Source organism: Hemibagrus wyckioides, linkage group LG28, assembly GCF_019097595.1.
Source record: "Hemibagrus wyckioides isolate EC202008001 linkage group LG28, SWU_Hwy_1.0, whole genome shotgun sequence".
NCBI classification, from domain to species: domain Eukaryota; kingdom Metazoa; phylum Chordata; class Actinopteri; order Siluriformes; family Bagridae; genus Hemibagrus; species Hemibagrus wyckioides.
Window position 1 is genome coordinate 15,690,404 of NC_080737.1, and position 19,217 is coordinate 15,709,620.

At 39.6% G+C, this 19,217-nt stretch overlaps 2 protein-coding genes across 3 annotated transcripts; one reads left to right on the forward strand and one right to left on the reverse strand.

Annotated features, from left to right (window-relative positions):
• The first annotated feature begins 1,466 nt into the window (after nt 1–1,466).
• LOC131348617 (zinc finger protein 771) lies at nt 1,467–7,568 on the forward strand. Of its 2 annotated transcripts, XM_058383731.1 has the most exons (3): nt 1,467–1,740; nt 1,888–2,094; nt 3,609–7,568. In XM_058383731.1, exons 2-3 carry the CDS (start codon nt 1,896–1,898, stop codon nt 5,084–5,086), a joined length of 1,677 nt encoding a protein of 558 aa, XP_058239714.1. In that variant the 5' UTR covers nt 1,467–1,740; nt 1,888–1,895; the 3' UTR covers nt 5,087–7,568. The 2 variants fall into 2 exon arrangements, with proteins under 2 accessions (XP_058239714.1, XP_058239712.1); XM_058383729.1 differs by having other exon boundaries at nt 1,467–2,094.
• A 2,176-nt stretch (nt 7,569–9,744) lies between these two features.
• On the reverse strand, nt 9,745–12,125 carry LOC131348566 (proteinase-activated receptor 3). The gene is made up of 2 exons (XM_058383644.1): nt 11,798–12,125; nt 9,745–10,899 (listed from the first exon to the last, which is right to left on the reverse strand). The coding sequence occupies exon 2, from the start codon at nt 10,850–10,852 to the stop codon at nt 9,923–9,925; it is 930 nt and encodes a 309-aa protein (XP_058239627.1). The 5' UTR covers nt 10,853–10,899; nt 11,798–12,125; the 3' UTR covers nt 9,745–9,922.
• Between the last annotated feature and the right edge of the window lie 7,092 nt (nt 12,126–19,217).

Consider the following 19,217-nt stretch of genomic DNA (forward strand, 5'->3'; position numbering starts at 1 on the left):
GAGAAAACACCTGGCTGCACACTACCGTAATAAACCACTTACTGCGTGTGAAATCATGATCAGAAAAAGCGTGCTATATGGCCATGCCATTCATTACGGTAATGTGCAGGTTGGGACACGCCCTCATTGGCGCACCTATCTTCGCAAAGCATCCTGAAGCCACGCCCAACTTGTATTTCCCTAATTGCTTCCACTAGAGGGAGGCACGTGGCTGAGTCACTGTTCATGGCGGCGCAACTTCAAGCTTGACAACGAACTTATTGTTAAAATACAATTTAAGATTTGTTCACCTTTGGCAGGCGAATTAAACAGGGAAATAAACAGCCACGCACATTTTATTTAATTAGGGAAAAATATATCGAAATTATTATATAAATATATCAGAATGAAATATTATAAATGGGGCCTGATTAGTATTAATTCAGGTTGTGTTTTTGTTTTGCCTAATGTAATAATAAAGTTATACACTATGTTGACAAAAGTTTTGGGACACCCCTCCCTCCAAATCACTGAATTCAGGTGTTGGTTTTCAGGTGTTGGGCTCGGCCCCTTAGTTCCAGTGAAAGGAGCTCTTAATGCTTCAGCTTCATACCAAGACATTTTGGACGATTTCATGCCCCCAACTTTGTGGGAACAGTTTGGGGATGACCCCTTCCTGTTCCAACATGATTCGCACCAGTGCACAAAGCAAGGTCCATAAAGACATGGATGAGCGAGTTTGGTGTGGAGGGACTTGACTGTCCTGACCCCAACCTGATAGAACACCTTTGGGATGAATTAGAGTGGAGACTGAAAGCCAGGCCAAAACTGGGACGTCTGCCTTTACATGCACATGAATGTAATATGGAGTTGTCCCGCCCTTTGCAGCTATAACAGCTTCAACTCTTCTGGGAAGGCTTTCCACAAGGATTAGGAGTGTGTTTATGGGAATTTTTGACCATTCCTCTAGAAGCACATTCGTGAGGTCAGGCACTGATGTTGGACAAGAAGGTCTGGCTCGAGGTCTCCGCTCATCCCAAAAGTGTTCTATCAGTGAGTCATTTTGAAACAGGAAGCGGTCATCCCCAAACAGTTCCCACAAAGTTGGGAGCAAGAAATTGTCCAAAATGTCTTGGTATGCTGAAGCATCAAGAGTTCCTTTCACTGGCCTACAAATACCAGGCCACATCACCCTGCATCAGTTTCCAATAACAGCATTACCTTTTATTCATTACAAATTGGATTTAAACACAAGTTCATGTACATCAAGACGACTATCAAGTCCCTCCATACAAAGCTCGCTCCTTTTTGCAACTAAGTGGCCAAGCCCAACCCCTGAAAAACAAACAACAACAACACATGAACTCAATGATTTGGAAGGGTGTCCGAAAACTTTTGGCAACACAGTGTACGTGTTTATGTGTCACAGTTATCGTACAGGTCTGTGCAGTAAGTCCTCCACACCACAGGGGGCGTCGGTGTGAGTGGAGCGCGTTCATTTATCCGAAAGAAAAAAACCACAGAACTAGTCAGGCTTTTAGAGACGCCTGCAGTTTTAGCAGATTTCTTCTGTTTATTCAAGAAGCTAAGCTAAAAAAGGAAAACAATCCCAACAGACACCGTGTTTGTGTCCGAAACTTTTACAAGTCCATCGCTGGATTGTTATCGCGTGTTTTTGTTTGCACAGCCCTCTTCCTTTCTGCGTCACCCAAACGCTTTAGCTTTAGCCACCTAGCCTGTGAGATCCAGAGAGCCCTGGAAGTGTGTGTCTCTCTCTCTCTCTCTCTGTGTGTGTGTGTGTGTGTGTGTGTGTGTGTGTGTTCAGGAGTCTCTCTCTCTGTCTCTCTCTCACACACACACACAACATAACGGTTCGTCCCTTCCTTTTGTTTATGACTTTGGTTTAAGGTGCAACAATGAACTCGAAGAACCTCAAGGCTTTCCTGGAGTCCTCTCTAAACGAGATCTTCAAGGCGACTGTGGATAACATCCTGGACTCTGTAGACCAGACTCTGGCCGAGTATCAGGGACAGATCCGGCGGATTACCTCAGAAAATGAGAGTCTGAGAGAAAAACTGCGGGCTCAAGAGGCCATCACATGCCAGGTGAACACAGGTAGGTTGAAATGCACCGGGAATAAGTAGTTAAAGATGCCTAAAACAATCAAATAACCTCCAGAAACTGCTTGTTAGACATTGTCCTTACATTGAGCAGTCACTCTTAAGAAGATCAGCAATGAATTATATGGTTATTAATGCATAAAAGTGTATAGTATTGACAGAACTCCAGCCAATGCTCTGTAAAGAAAAAATTCAGTTTAGTGAAAAGCCAGATCTCAAGCCCTGTTGATTATTTTCCTGGAGTGTTTTATTCCCCTTATAGCGCAGTAAATTGTAGCCGTTAACGTGCGTTATCCCTTCGTTATTAAGTAGTACGTAATAACAGTATTTTTCTACCACCACCCGCTGTTTTCACGCTTGTGAGATGAATAAGACAATGAAAATTACAGCATCTGGAAAGTTTTCTCTCCTGAAGAAGCTTTATAAAAACCGTTATGAATAGCCCCTGAGACTGGAGACTCCTTGATTTCCTTAGAAAGTGCTTTCCCTTATAAATGATTATATGGTTTTGTTTAAGAAACGGCAGACATCGGTTTAATATAAGTCTTTGGTTATATCATTGCATATGGAAATGTGTAACAAGTAGTCACCTGTTTAGAAAGGTATTCAAATTACTTATTGGCCAAGTTAGCGCAAAAATTTAGTGCACATCTATGGCCAGGAGCCAAGAGACCAAAACTGGCCATGGTGTTGAAGTGGAAGGGATGGTCTTCTTTCTCTCTCTCTCTCTCTCTCTCTCTCTCTCTCTCTCTCTCTCTCTCTCTCTCCCTCTCCCCCCTCCCCCCATCCCTTGGGTAGACTACGAGGTCATGTATGCGGAAATAACGCCTGATAATGCCTTGCTCCAAGTGTGTTACTCTGCCCTGTGATGCAGCATAAGAAGCGGTTTGAAAAGATGCTGAAAGAAGGTGGTTGGTTGGCTTCATGTGTCTCAGAAGACTCATGTTTTCATTCTACCTCCATGCTTGGTAGCTGTCATGTGATAGGGAGGAGATGGCTAGGAAGAAACTGCATCTAGTGCAATTTCTGTTAAAAAGCACTCATTTGAATTGGTTTTTACTTTGCACATTGTTCTTGGTATCCTCAAGTGGCTAGGTGGCAGTGTAGAGCTCTGTAAAAAAAATTAAAACTTTTGTTAGACTCAGCACTAGATTAGAAGGTTTGAAGGTTTCAACTTCCATGCACCAGTTTCTGACAAGAAACTATATCTCTGAACACCACTCCATTTCCAGCGCACAGTACATTCGTCTAAATCACAACATTTGTGGCGTCTCAATAAGTTGGTCCTAGAGTTTTATTTGAATTTATTAGTAGAAAGTAAAGAGAATAATCTCACAGTTTGTTAAAAAAGCTATGGCACTTGTTTGTGATTTTTTTTTCAAGTAACCTGTTCCTGTGAAAGAAAGTAGTTTTTACCAACGTTCATTGACATAATATCAAGATGTCTATAATGCTTGCAATTCTACTGACATGCCCAAATATTTAAAACTCAATTTTTTTGCTTTGCAGTGCAGGACGATCTTGTTGTTGATGATGGGGACTTAAAACCAACGTTTCTTCATCATCCCACTTTACCTGGACATAAAGGTCCAGGGAAAGCCTCTCAGAAACAGAGGGATGATTGGAGAAAAACAGCAGGAAGCTCTAGGCCTGTATTACTGAAACAAAGCCCCCGTCCAACCGACAGCGGAGCGCATCAGTTAGACGAAGAAGCGCCGAGTACCACAGGACCTTACGTAAAGATTGACCCAGACTTTGACAATGACGGGAGCTTGTTAAATCATCAATCCCCTGTTAACCTTACTACTAAGATTATTAAAGTCGAAGGGTCCGATGAGAACTTTTCAGAATGTTACATCGGATCTCCAACAGACCAATCCCGAGACAGCGACGGCGAGATTCAAGTAACCATGGTGTCCAATAAACACCTGAGCAGCACTATGAGTGAAGATGAAGCCAGTGATATTGGTCATCACGAATCGGAGAAGTCGGCACAGAGCATATCTGAGGAGGATATCGAAGATCCAAATGACGACGGCGTTCTTGGTGTCTGTTTTGACGGCGATGTTGGGCTGGCTTTAGAACCAGACAAGGGATTTATAGAAATATTTCAATCGACGGACTCTGCAAACTCGAAAGAGCTGAAAGACAGCAAAACCTTCCACTGCGCACTTTGCGATAAGAGCTTCGGTCGAATGGCGTCGCTTAACATACACATGAGGACTCATACCTCAGAGAGAGCTCACATCTGCACCTACTGCGGCAAGGGTTTTAGCCGAGCTGATCTTCTGAAGAACCATCAACGCACCCACACAGGAGAGAGACCGTATTCCTGTAACCTGTGCGGAAAGAGTTACGGTCATCAGGGGCAGCTCCGGATCCATAAACGAACCCACACTGGTGAGAAACCCTACGCCTGCCCACACTGCGCCAAGCGCTTTACTGAACACAACCAACTCAAAGTGCACCTCCGGACGCACACAGGCGAGCGGCCGTACTCGTGCAGCGTCTGCGCCAAGACTTTCGCCAGTGCTGGAAACCTGAGGATCCATCTCCGGATTCACAGTGGAGAAAAACCGCATTGTTGTAGCCAGTGCGGGAAGAGGTTCAACAGCCAAGGTGACCTCAAAACACATCTGCGCGTACACACGGGTGAACGTCCGTACCACTGCGATCTCTGCGAAAAGACTTTCAGCCAGGCCGGCCACCTCAGCATCCACATGCGCATGCACACGGGCGAGAGGCCGTACGAATGCAATATATGCGGACGCACCTTCACTGTGGCCAGCAGCCTCAAGCTCCATCAGCTCACCCACACCGGAGAGAAGCTGCACACCTGCGTACGCTGCGAGAAAAGCTTCAGCAGGGCCAGCCATTTGAAAAGACACGAGCAGCTTCACATCAAAGAGGAAGCTTTACTGATGGCTGCTGATCAGTCGTCGTCGTCGCCACCGCTGGTAGATCAAAAGCTTCATGGTGGACACTAAGTACAAAATTTGGAAGGGATGGAGTGAACGATGGCTTCATCCTCACACACTGTGGCCATGTTATCGAGTAAACCTTCCTCGTTGGCCGCTTTGTATCATCAGTTTGTCAACACCTCCACTGCCCCATCCACCAACATAGGTGACTACCGCTGAGCACATGTCATTTCGATGGTGGTCTGTTCTCAGTACAGCAGTGGAATTGACATTTGTAGTGTGTGGCCTATCAGGAACGTGCAATCTGCCCTCTTCTGCATGAATTGCTGTGGCATCATCGGGATTCAAACTCGCGATCCCCCGACAATAAGGTGGGAGCTTTTAGTAACAATGTTTTAAAGACTCCAGACATTATTGCAGAACCTGCAGAAGGTGTGCAGCCAGAGATCGAAGAGAGATCATCTTTTTTTTCTGAGCACAACACTGCTCCACGATCTTGGTACAGAATGAAGGAGAGAAACACGGAGCGCTGAGAAACACTGCTGTATCTTTTACCTTCATGTCATACCACTGGGGCCACTGTGCTGAAAATAATCCACCATCCAAATAGTCCTGTGTTGGTCCCTTTCAGTGATGGGCAGGTGTCGAGGGCTTGACTCAATACAGTTAGTAATGTCGTACACCTATAAAGTGACCTACGTCTGTGTTACAGTAGCCTGTGAGTGCAGGTATCTGTCTCCAATGAAGTGGCACCATGTGTGTAATATTCATACATTTCATTTTGCTTTGCAACCCTTTATTGCACAGTGAAGGGAAAATCAAATATCCAGGTGCCAAGCATGACACTTTGGATTAATGAGGTTTGAGAAAGTTTGATGTAAGTTAGTGCTTTGCGTTGGTTTCAAGTTAAAGAAAATGACCTACTTGCCTGATCCTTGCACCTTACATTTCTGCTCTTCTGGTCATTCTGGGTTCTTGGGTTTCTTCCCAACTCTGGAAAAACATTCCAGTAGGTGAATTGGTGATGCTAAATTGCCCAAAGGCCTGACACTTACTGGTATAAGCTCCAGATCCACCATGAACCATGACCAAGATTGAAGCAGATCCTACAAGGCATGAATGGTCATTATGAGATTTTCTATAACCAAAGATGGGTTAAATTACCATTCTGCACATTTTAATCGTTACTTTTAACACTTCCTAAAAGTACACCATTCATTTCAGTTCGTCGTTAAAGCTTATAGAAATTGAATGCAGGACGATTATGTGGGCCGCTTTCCTGCAATACCTTTTAAAAAGAGCTTGAAATAATGTTTAGATACATGTGGCGACCCTTCATGTGGCAAATATTTGGACATTATCCCTCATGTATAATTCTCAAACTTTTCTCTTTGGCACTCAATCACATAGTTCGAACATCCGACTGCCTCCAGAAATGAAAAGCGATTACATTCCAGCTGTGGTGCAGGAGCATCATGGAGGTTTTTCCACAGCTGGTGTCTGATTACAGATGGAATTGATTTAAGCGTTATGTAGCTGTCCAAATAATTCATCAAACCCGATGTTTCAGCTATTTTTTCCCCTTATTTTATATATTTATATATATATATAATAATGGCAGCCACATTGAAGTCCAGTGGAGTTTCCCAATCCTCAATAATAATAAAGAGCCTAATAAAGAGAGTAAATATGACAAAAATGTTCTTCAATATATGGTACCTTCTCATTTGTGACGTTTTCAATCTTAAAAATTGCTCTGATAATTTTTTAGCTTTAATTGGAACTGCTGACGCATTGATTCCGGCACTTTCTCCTCACTGGAAACCGAATTTCTTTTATTTTTATTTTTTTTAAAAATGGAATCACATAAGCAGTGTTATTCTGTCATTTTCATAATAACCGTCATTAATCATAATAGAAGGACTCGTGATGTTTTTTCAAATGGTGACTAATTGTAACGTACTGATCAAAAATGCTGAAATTGTTCGTTTTTGTATCTTAATATGATCGTGTCATTTTTTATATGATTTCTTTCTCGATGTTTTTGTGCCCCGGAAACTAGCGATTTCCGTTCAGATTAACCGATTTATCCATAAAAAAAAAATGTTTGAAACACGTTTATTTCCATAGTCACGGTTTCTTTATTATTGTTTTTTTTTTTTTTTTTAATTATGCATTTTAGGGCATGCATTATTGAGTATTTTTTTCTCACGGTTCCTGTTTGTGCTTCTTCTTCTCTATCAGCCTACATAAAGGAACCATGTAAACTAAACTCTACAGTCTTTTAAAGTTTATACTCGTAAAAAATGGCTGTAGGTTCAATCAACGGTGATAAACGTAGCTGTTTGACCAAACACAGGACTGTATCTATTTAAAGTGCGCACATGATACGACGCTTTTAACTTCAAATTCCCCTTTGACAAGAAAAAAAGTTAGATGGTGAAGTTAACTAAAAAAGTTTGTACACGTTATAATGATTAATATTGTTTATTTAGTGGAAATGTAGTGGAAATGAAGCCATTCTTTGCAACTGTCATTCCATCATAATAAATGAAATGAAAAATCAAATGTGTGTGGGGGGGTTTTGTTGTTTTTGGGAGGGTCACTGGTCATTTCTGGTAAAAAAAAAAAAATAATAAAAATAAATAATAATAAATTATTATTATTATTAATTTTTTTTTTTTTTTTTCCAGAAATGTTTGTAATGTGTTCCTGTGTAGTCTGTCTAGACTCTGTCTGGTGGTGGTGCAATCAAACCCCTGTATTTCGTTTAAAAAGTTCTCTAAAAGTTGTCTCAAAAGCATAAAGATAATAAGATAATAATCTCAAGAAATTTCCAATGATTTCAAAACATAGAAGCGTGATGGAGTGATGAATTATCACTTCAGGCTTTTTTGTGGTTGTGGATATCATTATGATTTTGTTTTGAAATAAATAGAATTAGAAAATGATTAGAAAAAGCTGTGATTCGTGTTAAAATGTGCCTAGTCTTGAGAATTCTGAATTGTTAAAATGTTTACAGATTTTTCGTCTTTTTAAGGTTTTATGTACACAGATCAGCCATAACATTATGAGCACTGATAGGTGAAGTGAATAAGGCTGATGATCTCCTCATCATGGCACCTGTTAGTGGGTGGGATATATTAGGCAGCAAGTGAACATTTTGTCCTCAAAGTTGATGTGTTGGAAGCAGGAAAAACGGACAAGCGTAAGGATTTGAGTGAGTTTGATGAAGGGTCAAATTGTGATGGCTAGACCACTGGATCAGAGCATCTCCAAAACTGCCGCTCTTGTGGGGTGTTCCCGGTCTGCAGTGGTCAGTATCTATCAGAAGGAACAGTGGTGAACTTGGTCATGGGCGGCCAAGGCTCATTGATGCATGTGGGGAGTGAAGGCTGGCCCGTGTGATCTGATCCAACAGGCAAGCTACTGTTGCTCAAATTGCTGAAGAAGTTAATGCTGGTTCTGATAGAAAGGTGTCAGAATACACAGTGCATCGCAGTTTGTTGTGTATGGGGCTACATAGCTGCAGACTAGTCAGGGTGCCTCTGTGCACCATCGAAAGCGCCAACAATGGGCACATGAGCATCAGAACTGGACCACATAGCAATGGAAAATGGTGGCCTGCTCTTATGAATCATGTTTTCTTTTACATCACGTGGATGGCCGGGTGTGTGTGCGTCACTTACCTGGGGAACACATGACACCAGGATGCAGTATGGGAAGAAGGCAAGCTGGCAGAGGCATGTGGATGTTACCACATTATAATCAGTGTTATTTATTTCACCCGTCATAATGTTGATGCCTGATCGGTGTATGTTTTCATTAATGCGTTTTAATAGACATTAATCATTTTTACTTTTAAAAGTTTATAAGAAATCTCTTTGGCCTAATACATCTGTAATATTTTTAAGCAAACCTGTGTACTGTAATACATATTGATCAAAAATCACAATATACTGTAGATTTGTTCATATCACCCACGCCTATAAAAAGTTCTTTAAGACTGTGTTTTTAAACCTAAAGAGTTGTTTAATTGACAGATATAAAACTATAAAACTACTTTTGTTAATGGGTTCAAGAATCCTGTCATAAATGTTCCCCTGTAGAAGAATCTGTTCAGAACAAATAACTTCATGAATCATGGACCAAAAGAATCATTTGGAAACCAAAACATGGTTCTGCTAAACCTTTATTTTTAACAATTTACTTACTTTACAATGTAAAACAACATTAAATATATCTGTATACATGTACATTTATTACATTTAAATATTAAAAGTATATTTTCATTGTATAAGTACATAAAAGAATATTTGTACATTCAGGAATTTGGGTTAAATTAAAATTAAAAAAAGTGAAATTTCATGTGTTAAAACTCACCACCGAAGAAAGAAAAGTCTCCTTGCATCGTTTTGCAATTATTAATATCAAACATTTTATATAAAAGGCCCCTCTACTGATGAGATTTGTTTTATTTCACATGTGATTGATTTATTAATATAATTTCTTTAATTATTTGTTTTCACATGAATTTTAAATCGTTTATTTATCTTTCTGCACCTGATTTATTTATTTTTTATGTCATTTATGCACATGATTATTTATTTTCATGTCACATTTTGTTTCATGTGATTTTTCATTTTTATCAGATTTATTTTACATGATTTATTGATTTTCTTTTATTAAATTTACATAATTAAATTTTCATTTTTTATTCCCATCTATGATTCAGGTTAGTCAAAATTTTCCACAATTATTTCTCACATGAATAATTCTTTATATTCATTACTTCAATTTTAAAGTAATTTGGCAAATGTGAGTTTTTTTGTTTTTCAAATATGAAAAATTTTTTGATCACATGTGAAATGTGATTTTTTATTTTTCCACCTTAAGGGCCATCTATCCGTTGGTAGTGGTCACCGTGGATGACTCGGTTGTTTTCCCCGTCTCGGTGTCTTTAGTGTTGCAGCACTTGCAGCACCATGCTGGACATTGCGGTCTCTTATTGGACAGGTACAGGACGGGCTGAATGCTGCTACTGATGTCCATGAACCCGAAAGCTATGTAATGGATATAACATTTAAACACATCAGGAGAGAAATAGGCCTGAAATGGAAAGAGAGCTACGGGAGGGAAGTAGTTAAAGACTATGATGGCCAAAATGATAAGCACCATCTTAAAGGCTCTTTTTTTGACCGGATGCATGTCGTCCCTGCCCGGACCGGATTGTCCCAGCGCCAACAGGATGGACACATTACAGAAGAGCATGAACGCAAACGTGGCCAGGATCATGATCGTGAACACTTTATCAAAGTTGGGGATGGAGCCTAGGCACTTCAGCACTGCATACACCAGCGTGATGAACCACACGACGCCGGCGCATACGGGGCGATGGCTCCGGTCTTTCAGGTTGGAGAAGACGATGGGATGACGTACGGCCATGTAGCGGTCCATGCAGATGCACGCCAGGAAGAGCGGCGACGAGTCCTTGATGCCGTAGAAGAAGCGAAGGACGTACCAGGTGCTGCTGGTGGTCAGGTACAGCAGGTTGGCCAGTTCCAGCGGCGGGATGAGGCAGAAGAACGTGTCCAGCACGGCAAGGTGCCAGATGAAGATGTCCGATGTGGACGAGTCGCTCCGGTTGCTGCGGATCAACCACAGGACCATGAGATTGGCTGGGATTCCCATGAACATGTTAATAATCTGCATGCCCAGGTAGAAGAGGATGATCTCGGGCATGTGGCTGCACATCTCGTACACCGTCTTCTCAGGAACAGATACGTTCCCATTAAGGGACAGGGAGTTATTGGTGTCATTCCGCATCTCCATCTCTCAAAAACTGATCTGCTGATCTGAGCAAGAAACTCCTAAGGAAACTGAAATAAAGATGTACATAGGTATTATAAAAGGGTGTAAAATATTATTTCATTTGGTTTGTGCAGCATTTATAAACCTTCCTGAAATAGTACAAGTCTTTTTCTTTCTTTCTTTCTTTCTTTCTCGTAAATTTTGGTGCTCTGAAGTGTGCATCTTTTGTACCATTAGTATGTATCTTTTACATACAACAGTGCACGGAGTCTACCTTTAAGCCTTTCATTAGAAAACGAATTACTTTCTATTTAAATTTCTTTCTATTAAGTTGTCTTTCCTTCATTAACAACCTAATAATCATAATCATACTCCTTTAAAGTGTATAAAATATACAATCAAATATTTCATACAGCTCTTAGGTTTGTCCAGTTTATGATTTTTTGTGTGACCAGTTTCTTCGTACCTTTCCTAAATGGCATTTCTTAAATGTAGCTTTATCAAAAAAACGAATTAAACTAAACTTTGCTCTTTGCTCTTGTTTTAATAAAAAGAGTCATAAAGTACGTATCTTAGATAAAATTATAAGTGTATAAAAATGTAGAGTGACTAAAACAATGTACAGTATATAAGAACTTAGGAACAACTGAGAATGGAAAAAGATCTTACAAAATAATTCATGTTAAAAAAGCAAATTACAATTATTAGAAATTGACTATAATCTTGATGGATATCTGATAAACAAGATTCTAACTATAACTCATCTCTATGGGATGATTTTAGGAATGTACAGGGTTTACCTTTGAAAGAGTCACAAATTTAGGAGGTAAAATTCATTATAAAATTTTTTAAGCAAAAAACGCATATATACCTGCAAGAATCTTTCAAATAGCTTTAACACATTTTTGGGCTAAAAAGGTTTTTTTAAGTAAAAAGTACTTAAGAAAAACACTGGAGAAGACTCACATGAACTGGTCCCCACTGTAGCTGTTTCACTTGTCACTCATTTCATCTAAAGCACCATCATTTTGCGCCTGTACCTGGTGATGTCCTTTATATAATCAAATGAGATGCAAACATGCAATGACCGATCTCGACAGCAGTATCTGCAACCTTGCCGAGGTTAATGAAGTGATTCCCTTCTTCTCCCGAGTCCGCACACGTCCGGATGAATCCGCCGTACATCAGAAGCTGCCAGTCTGGAAGGATCTGAGGATGTTTCACATGACCCAGGCCCAGCTACAGAGCACAACCCAGTACCCATGATTCAACACCGCAGGGATATTTTGCATCCAAGCACGGAGAGCACGTTCTGGCACGTTCCTCATCATTCACACCGATTGACAATGATGCAATTTACCATCGGAGCCTGACGGAAATTTTGAAGTAAACAACTGATGCAACAGTCCAGCGGTACACTCCTGAAATTCAGTGTAACAAAGCGTAATTTGTTACGTGGATGTAAGGAAGCCTGGTGCCTGCCTGACTCCAAGTTTCAGAAGCATAGATGCTGATGATGGAGCAGATGCTGCTGCTGTTGATGCTTTGTTTCACACACTTTTTAACAAGTCGCTGCTTAAAGCGTTGCAGCTTGACATAAAACCCGATACCTGTGACCGGGAACCATTTCATTTCATTTACAGTTCATTCTTTTCGATACAGCTCGGTGATTTTCCCTAACCAATGTTGAAGTCTTAATCTAATAAAGATTCAGTATTTGTCCATGCATGACTGCAATCTGAAGAAAAAACATTTCTTAAGATTCTGCTTGCTTATTTCTTAAAGTTTCGTCTCTCAGATTAGAACCCTTAATTGTCCAATGAACCCTTGAGGAAGGAATCCTGTCCATTTTTTCCTAAGAGTTTCTAAAAGACTAATTCACAACACATTTTTTTTATTATTGTTGCTGTAGCTAATATGAATATGTTTGACAAAATACCATCTTTGAGTAGTTATAGACTCTATACATGTCTTGTACTCAATTTTTGTACCATATAATCTGTGGAAAAATGGACAAAAAATAATTTGGTACTTTTATTTAATTTTATGGTTTTGTCATCCAGGAAAAGAATTAAAAATATAATATAATGTAATATAATATAATATAATATAATATAATATAATATAATATAATATAATATAATATAATATAATATAATATAATATAATATAATATATTTATATTTATATTTATATTTATATTTATATTTGTGCAAATCTTCCTGATCATCCAATTAAATGCTCTCTAACTGGTCTACATTTTAAGAGTAGAATGTTATGATTTTAACAGAGTTAAATCTTAAATACTATCCCCCAGATAAATCCAAGTACATTTCAGAAAAGGTAGTGAAAATCGGTTTATAGCTACAACAGTACAGTTCAGATTAGTCAGAAGGTGTTGATGAACTTTCTATAACAGCAGCTCTGACATTAGTTTAGCTGCAAATGACACGTTTATATTAATACGCTAATTTTAATATGTTCTTATTTTTTATAATAACAGCTAATTCACTTGTAAGCTGAGAATTTCACAATCCTGGTCTAATAGTAAATGGGTTTAAATACTGTAAGGAGACATTTATTTAACATTTGAGTCTTCTTAGAGCTTTGTAACTGTCAGGATGTAAAGCTATAAATGAGAAAAATTCTTCAGTACATTACATCGTGCAGTTTCTTAGTAAAATGACAATCTGGCTTTTTATTCATAAATGATAATGGGAACTAGCTCCAAGATTTTGTTGTGGGCATGTAGTGTATCCTCAAAGTTGATGTGTTAGAAGCAGGAAAAATGGACAGGCGTAAGGATTTGAGCGAGTTTGATGAAGGGCCAAATTGTGATGGCTAGACCACTGGATCAGAGCATCTCCAAAACTGCAGGTCTTGTGGGGTGTTCCCGGTCTGTAGTGGTCAGTATCTATCAAACGTGGTCCAAGGAAGGAACAGTGGTGAACCGGCGACAGGGTCATGGCTCATTGATGCACATGGGGAGCGAAGGCTGGCCCGTGTGATCCGATCCAACAGACGAGTTACTGTTGCTCAAATTGCTAAAGAAGAAGTTAATGCTAGTTCTGATAGAAAGGGGTCAGAATACACAGTGCATGATGGGTCAGGGCTGTTTTGGCAGCAAAAGGGGGACCGACACGATATTAGGCAGGGGGTCATGTCTGGTCTATGTATAAAAAATTAGATTTCAACATTTATGTACGCACCAGTGCGTATTTACATGTCATACTGTATATTATTGTCTGCGTGTCAAATAAAATTTGAATTGAATTTGAATATTTTATCAGTAGATAGATCCAGTGATACTGATGTACACACTTTGGCAGGTCAATTACAGAGAATTTCATCGGCAGGTCTCCTGGGTCTTATTACAAACACAAGGTGATTACTGAGTTACTGACACAGCACCTGATACTGATTCACAACACCTTCAAAATCCCTCATCATAAAAATCATACCTTTTTATGGGGGGGATGCAGTGTGAATATAACTTTCGTAGCTTTTCCCCCCCAATTTCTAACCACATGCTCAGAAATAGCCCTGACCGTGAATATTTGAATACTTAAATTGTGACCTAAGTATTCTTCTGACATTTACATTTGTTTTTTGGATAAGAAAAGCACTTGGTTTCTACATTTACATGTTGCAAAGAAGGCTGAAAAACCCTGATCGGTGGCCTGCAGTTCTGTACATCATGTATGTATGAAGCTGAACAGAATTTATAATTGTTTATCTTAAAATTGAATTCAGTTTATTTGTATAGCGCTTTTAATAAGAGACATTGTCTCAAAGCAGCATAGAATCATGGTTAAATTACTATTTATCATTAACTACTATTAACATTTATCCCTAATGAGCAAGCCTGTGGTGATGATGGCAAGGAGATTATAAATAATAATTATTTAGTTACATGATTTTGTCATTAAATATCATTCTGACATTAATATACAGATCTGAGAGGTTGATCTTCAGTGTAACAATAGGGAGACAACAATATAAAAATCATTTGTTTTACAATAAACAAATTGATCTTTGTGCTGTGATATTCACTGACACTTTAAACCAACTGGATTTAATATGCACTGACCAAGCATAACATTATGACCACCTGCCTTGGATTGTGTTGGTCCCCCCTTTGCTGCCAAAAACAGCCCTGACCCGTCATGCACTGTGTATTCTGACACCTTTCTATCAGAACCAGCATTAACTTCTTCAGAAAGTTGAGCAACTGTTCGATCGGATCACACGGGCCAGCCTTCTCTCTCCACGTGCATCATTGAGCCTCGACCGCCCATGACCCTGTCGCCGGTTCACCACTGTTCCTTCTTTGGACCACTTTTGATAGATACTGACCACTGCAGACCGGGAACACCCCACAAGAGCTGCAGTTTTGGAGATGCTCTGATCCAGTGGTCTAGCCATCACAATTTGGCCCTTCATCAAACTCGCTCAAATCCTTACGCTTGTCCATTTTTCCTGCTTCTAACACATCAACTTTGAGGACAAAATGTTCACTTGCTGCCTAATATATCCCACCCACTAACAGGTGCCATGATGAGGAGATCATCAGCACCTGGCACTGCTCATAATGTTATGCCTGATCGGTGTAAATAAAGCAGAAATGTACAGATATTAATGCTAAGAAAAACAATTAAGCAAATAAAATATATATTTAAAACATGTATATAATTGTTATCCTGGGATGTGGTAGCTTAGTGGTTAAGGCGTTGGACTACTGTTTGGAAGGTTATGAGTTTGAATCCCAGGTCCATTAATCTGCCACTGCTGGGCCCCTGAGCAAGGCCCTTAACCCTCAATTGCTCAGTAGTATAAGATGCTTTGGATAAGAATGTCTGACAAATGCTGTAAATATTTAACCCATAACCTTGAAACGCTAAAGAATGTCCAAACTGTTTAGTTCACTTCAACCCAAAAATACATTTATGTTTGGTATCAAAAATAAGAAAACAAAGACGTAATTTTGTCTAATGCAATTTTTTGTGATTGTTTTTTTGATTGGTCAGAAAGTGTTACTAGTGTTTTTCGCTACAGGAAAGTCTTCAGGACATAGGACTTTGAACTTTACAGCTTCCTGATAACATGACAAGCTGTGGGTTTTATTTTTTTGTTTGTTTATTTCTTTTATTAATTTCTAGAGAGTTTAAAAGATAAGAAACGCCTGTTTATAACTGCTATAACATAAGAGATGACAGGAACTTTGAACGTTTGAGGTTGCTACATAGGGAACTAAATTGTAAGCAGAGCGTTTTCTTTTTGTGTTTGTAAACCAGTACCGTCTACAATGATTGTAGTTTTCAGGTTCAAGAGAGAGGAAAAAAGGCAGGTGAGGACATTGATTATAGGTGCTACACAATACGCGACAATAGGAGTTCGTTTTATGTGCATTCGTCATCACTATAAACTGATAAAAAATGTCAAAATAATTGCTAATTGCTGTAGATCTTTAGATGTCCTCTTCTTAATCGGGTCATGCTGTCAGTGATTATTTTTTTTTTATAACCCCACACTTCCAAGTGGTTTATTCCTCACCTAACAAGAAGCAGTTCTGACCATAGGACTGCCCTTGATTGGGAATTTTTGCTTGTGACCTAAAATGTCCCACTGGTTCTTGATCTTATCTGAAAAGGGCCATTGTGGGGGAGAGTTTTCATTTCATCCAAGCAGAAGCCACACCTCCTAGTAAATGGAAACCTTTTTACACCTAGGAATGGAAACCTGCCCCCATGCCGGCCTTTTGCAGATAAGGTTCAACACCCCTGACTTATATCATCCATCCGTTTTCTACACCGGCTTTAATCCTAATTAGGGTCACAGGGATCTGCTGGAGCCTATCCCAGCACACATTGGGCGAAAGGCAGGGGTACACCCTGGACAGGTCGCCAGTCCATCACAGGGCCAGACATATAGACAGACAACCACACACACTCACACCTATGGGCAATTTAGAATTACTAATCAACCTAACATACATGTTTATGGCCTGTGGTTTCCACACTGGCAGACGGAGAACATGCAAACTCCACAAAGAAAGGCCCATGCCTGTTCGAACCCGGGATTCGATTCTTGCTGTGAGGCAACAATGCTAACCACTAAGCCACTTTTAAAGCTAGACTTTTCACACTGCTTGTTATATTAACAAGATTCTTAACAACCGAACTAAATGCCTTATTTATTACAGTTTCAAGCCTCCATCATCTCTATTCAGGCATCAAATGACCTGATTTATGTATCTCATTTATCAGTCATCAGGTTTTACGAGTCCAGTGTCAAATATCAGTCTATACAGTATTTGTTTAGTTAATTTGCAAAACATTATATTTGTATCTTAGATAATGCAACCTGGTGTTAGGTATCAGCTGTCAGATATTTGGTTCCGGTTGCCAGGTGTCAAGTTTAAAAGTGTAAGCTGGTGATGTAATAAACCATTACATCATTTAATTACAGATTAGACAAGATACAACAAATATACTTTTACAAGCCATTTTATTAAGAACACCTGTACACCCATTCAATCATTCATGCAGTTATCTAAGCAGGACAACGTATAAAATCATGCAGAGACAAAGTCAAAATGCACACTTTAAACATCAGAATGAGAAAATAATGTGATCTCGGTCGGTTTTAGCGTGAAATGGCTGTCGGTGTTGTTTCCGAAATTGCTGATTTCCTGGGGGTTTACAGAGAATGAGGTGAAAAGCAAAAAACGTCCAGTTAGCAGCAGTAATGTGGAGGTCAGAGGAGAATAAGCAGACTGGTTTAAGCTGACAGTAAGGCTATGGTAACTCAAATAACCGATTTTGTCCAATGTGTCCAATTTGTCCAATCACAATATATCAGACCGTGAGTTAAATGAGCTACAAAACCACATCGAGTTTCAGCTCTGATGGACACAGTGGGCATAAGGTCACTGAAACTGGACAGTTTAACCTTCAACTACCTGACAATAGCCTCAAGTTCCTGTTTTTGGTTGTTGTAGCCCATCCAGCTCACGTTTTGTGTGCTCTGAGAAGCCTTTCTACTCATCATGCTTGTTAAAAGTGGTCATTTGACTTGCCTTAACCTTCCTTAACACATTTTTATCTAAGATAGTAGATTGTAGAACCCTTACAATTTGAGTTGAACCTTACAACAGGGAAATCTGGAGACATGGACCATCCAAAGAACTCTTGATGAATCACTCTGCACTTCTTATCCATTAAAAAGTCACATAACAATTCATTCTTCTCGCAGGCGATAGTCCTTCAAGCTATTTTTCAGCCGGACACGGGTTCTAAACAAAGTTGCTTATGTTCACATTCAGAAAATACACCGAAAAGAAATCCTTGGAGGATCTTTCATTTTAATCTTCTCCACATGCGAATAACCTTCTCGTGTCATGACAAAATTCCCTCTCTGTGTTAAATACAGGACTGCCGTATCCCGAAATATGTTTTAGCATCAATATGCATCGAAAGACTGGGGGTCAGGGTTACCCATAGGGTCACACTGATTCCTCTTAACTCGAGCATTTCTAATATTGAAAAGAGGATAAGGAGAAACTTCTGGGAAATACAGTATGAACACTAGACTATTCAGGACTGAACCAGGTCAAACCTACAAGATCACCAGGTGCCAGGTGTGTTCATTGTGGAGATGCTTTTAACAGTATGCAGAACATGTGGTACCGTCTGTGCAAATATTATTATTCAAGTGTCACGTTGCATATACGAATGCAAGTGCAGGTGTACAATGTTTTTAGTAAATTTGAAAACCAGAAACTAGGTCGAAACCAAAAAGACACTGTTATCCACTGGTACAAGTGAATGGAATATAGTGTGAGTTCTTATAAACCAACTTTAACAACAATGTTGACCAAATGACCAAACAAATCCTGGCATCTGTTAAAATTGTAGGTCCATGATTCTTCATTCCTGACATTTGCAATGTTCATCACACCAACAATGGGCCTCGTTCATCAATCCTTTTTTGTGTAAATGTTTTGGTAGGGCGTTACAATCACGGCACAGCTGATTTACATAAACTGACACCCACAAAATTGCATACAAGGCACTCAGAAAGCTAAAAATGAAGACCCAAACGGTGAAAGAGCGCCCCCTAAAGGCTGTGTGTACTGATACTTTCCTTTTAGGTGCATGCAAGATGGCTGCCGTGTGTATCCTGCGGTCTTTTCGGAGTGTCTACTGCGCACAGCCTCAGAAATAAACACCACGCAGCTGCATGGTGCAATACCAGTGTAAACAGTGGGGGAAGTACAGCACCATGTGACTAAGGCTGTGTCTCAAATCACCTAAGCACTATTCCATCCCATTAGCAAGATACAGATTGAATAAATTAGCAATTTAATCTAGGACGACGCAATCCC

Bases quoted from the DNA above. Each gene is read 5' to 3' on its own strand.
- LOC131348617 (XM_058383729.1), top strand. From the start codon at position 1,896: ATGAACTCGAAGAACCTCAAGGCTTTCCTGGAGTCCTCTCTAAACGAG. The intron at 2,095-3,608 runs GTAGGTTGAAAT...TTTGCTTTGCAG, and splicing joins CACATGCCAGGTGAACACAG to TGCAGGACGATCTTGTTGTT.
- LOC131348566 (XM_058383644.1), bottom strand. From the start codon at position 10,852: ATGGAGATGCGGAATGACACCAATAACTCCCTGTCCCTTAATGGGAAC.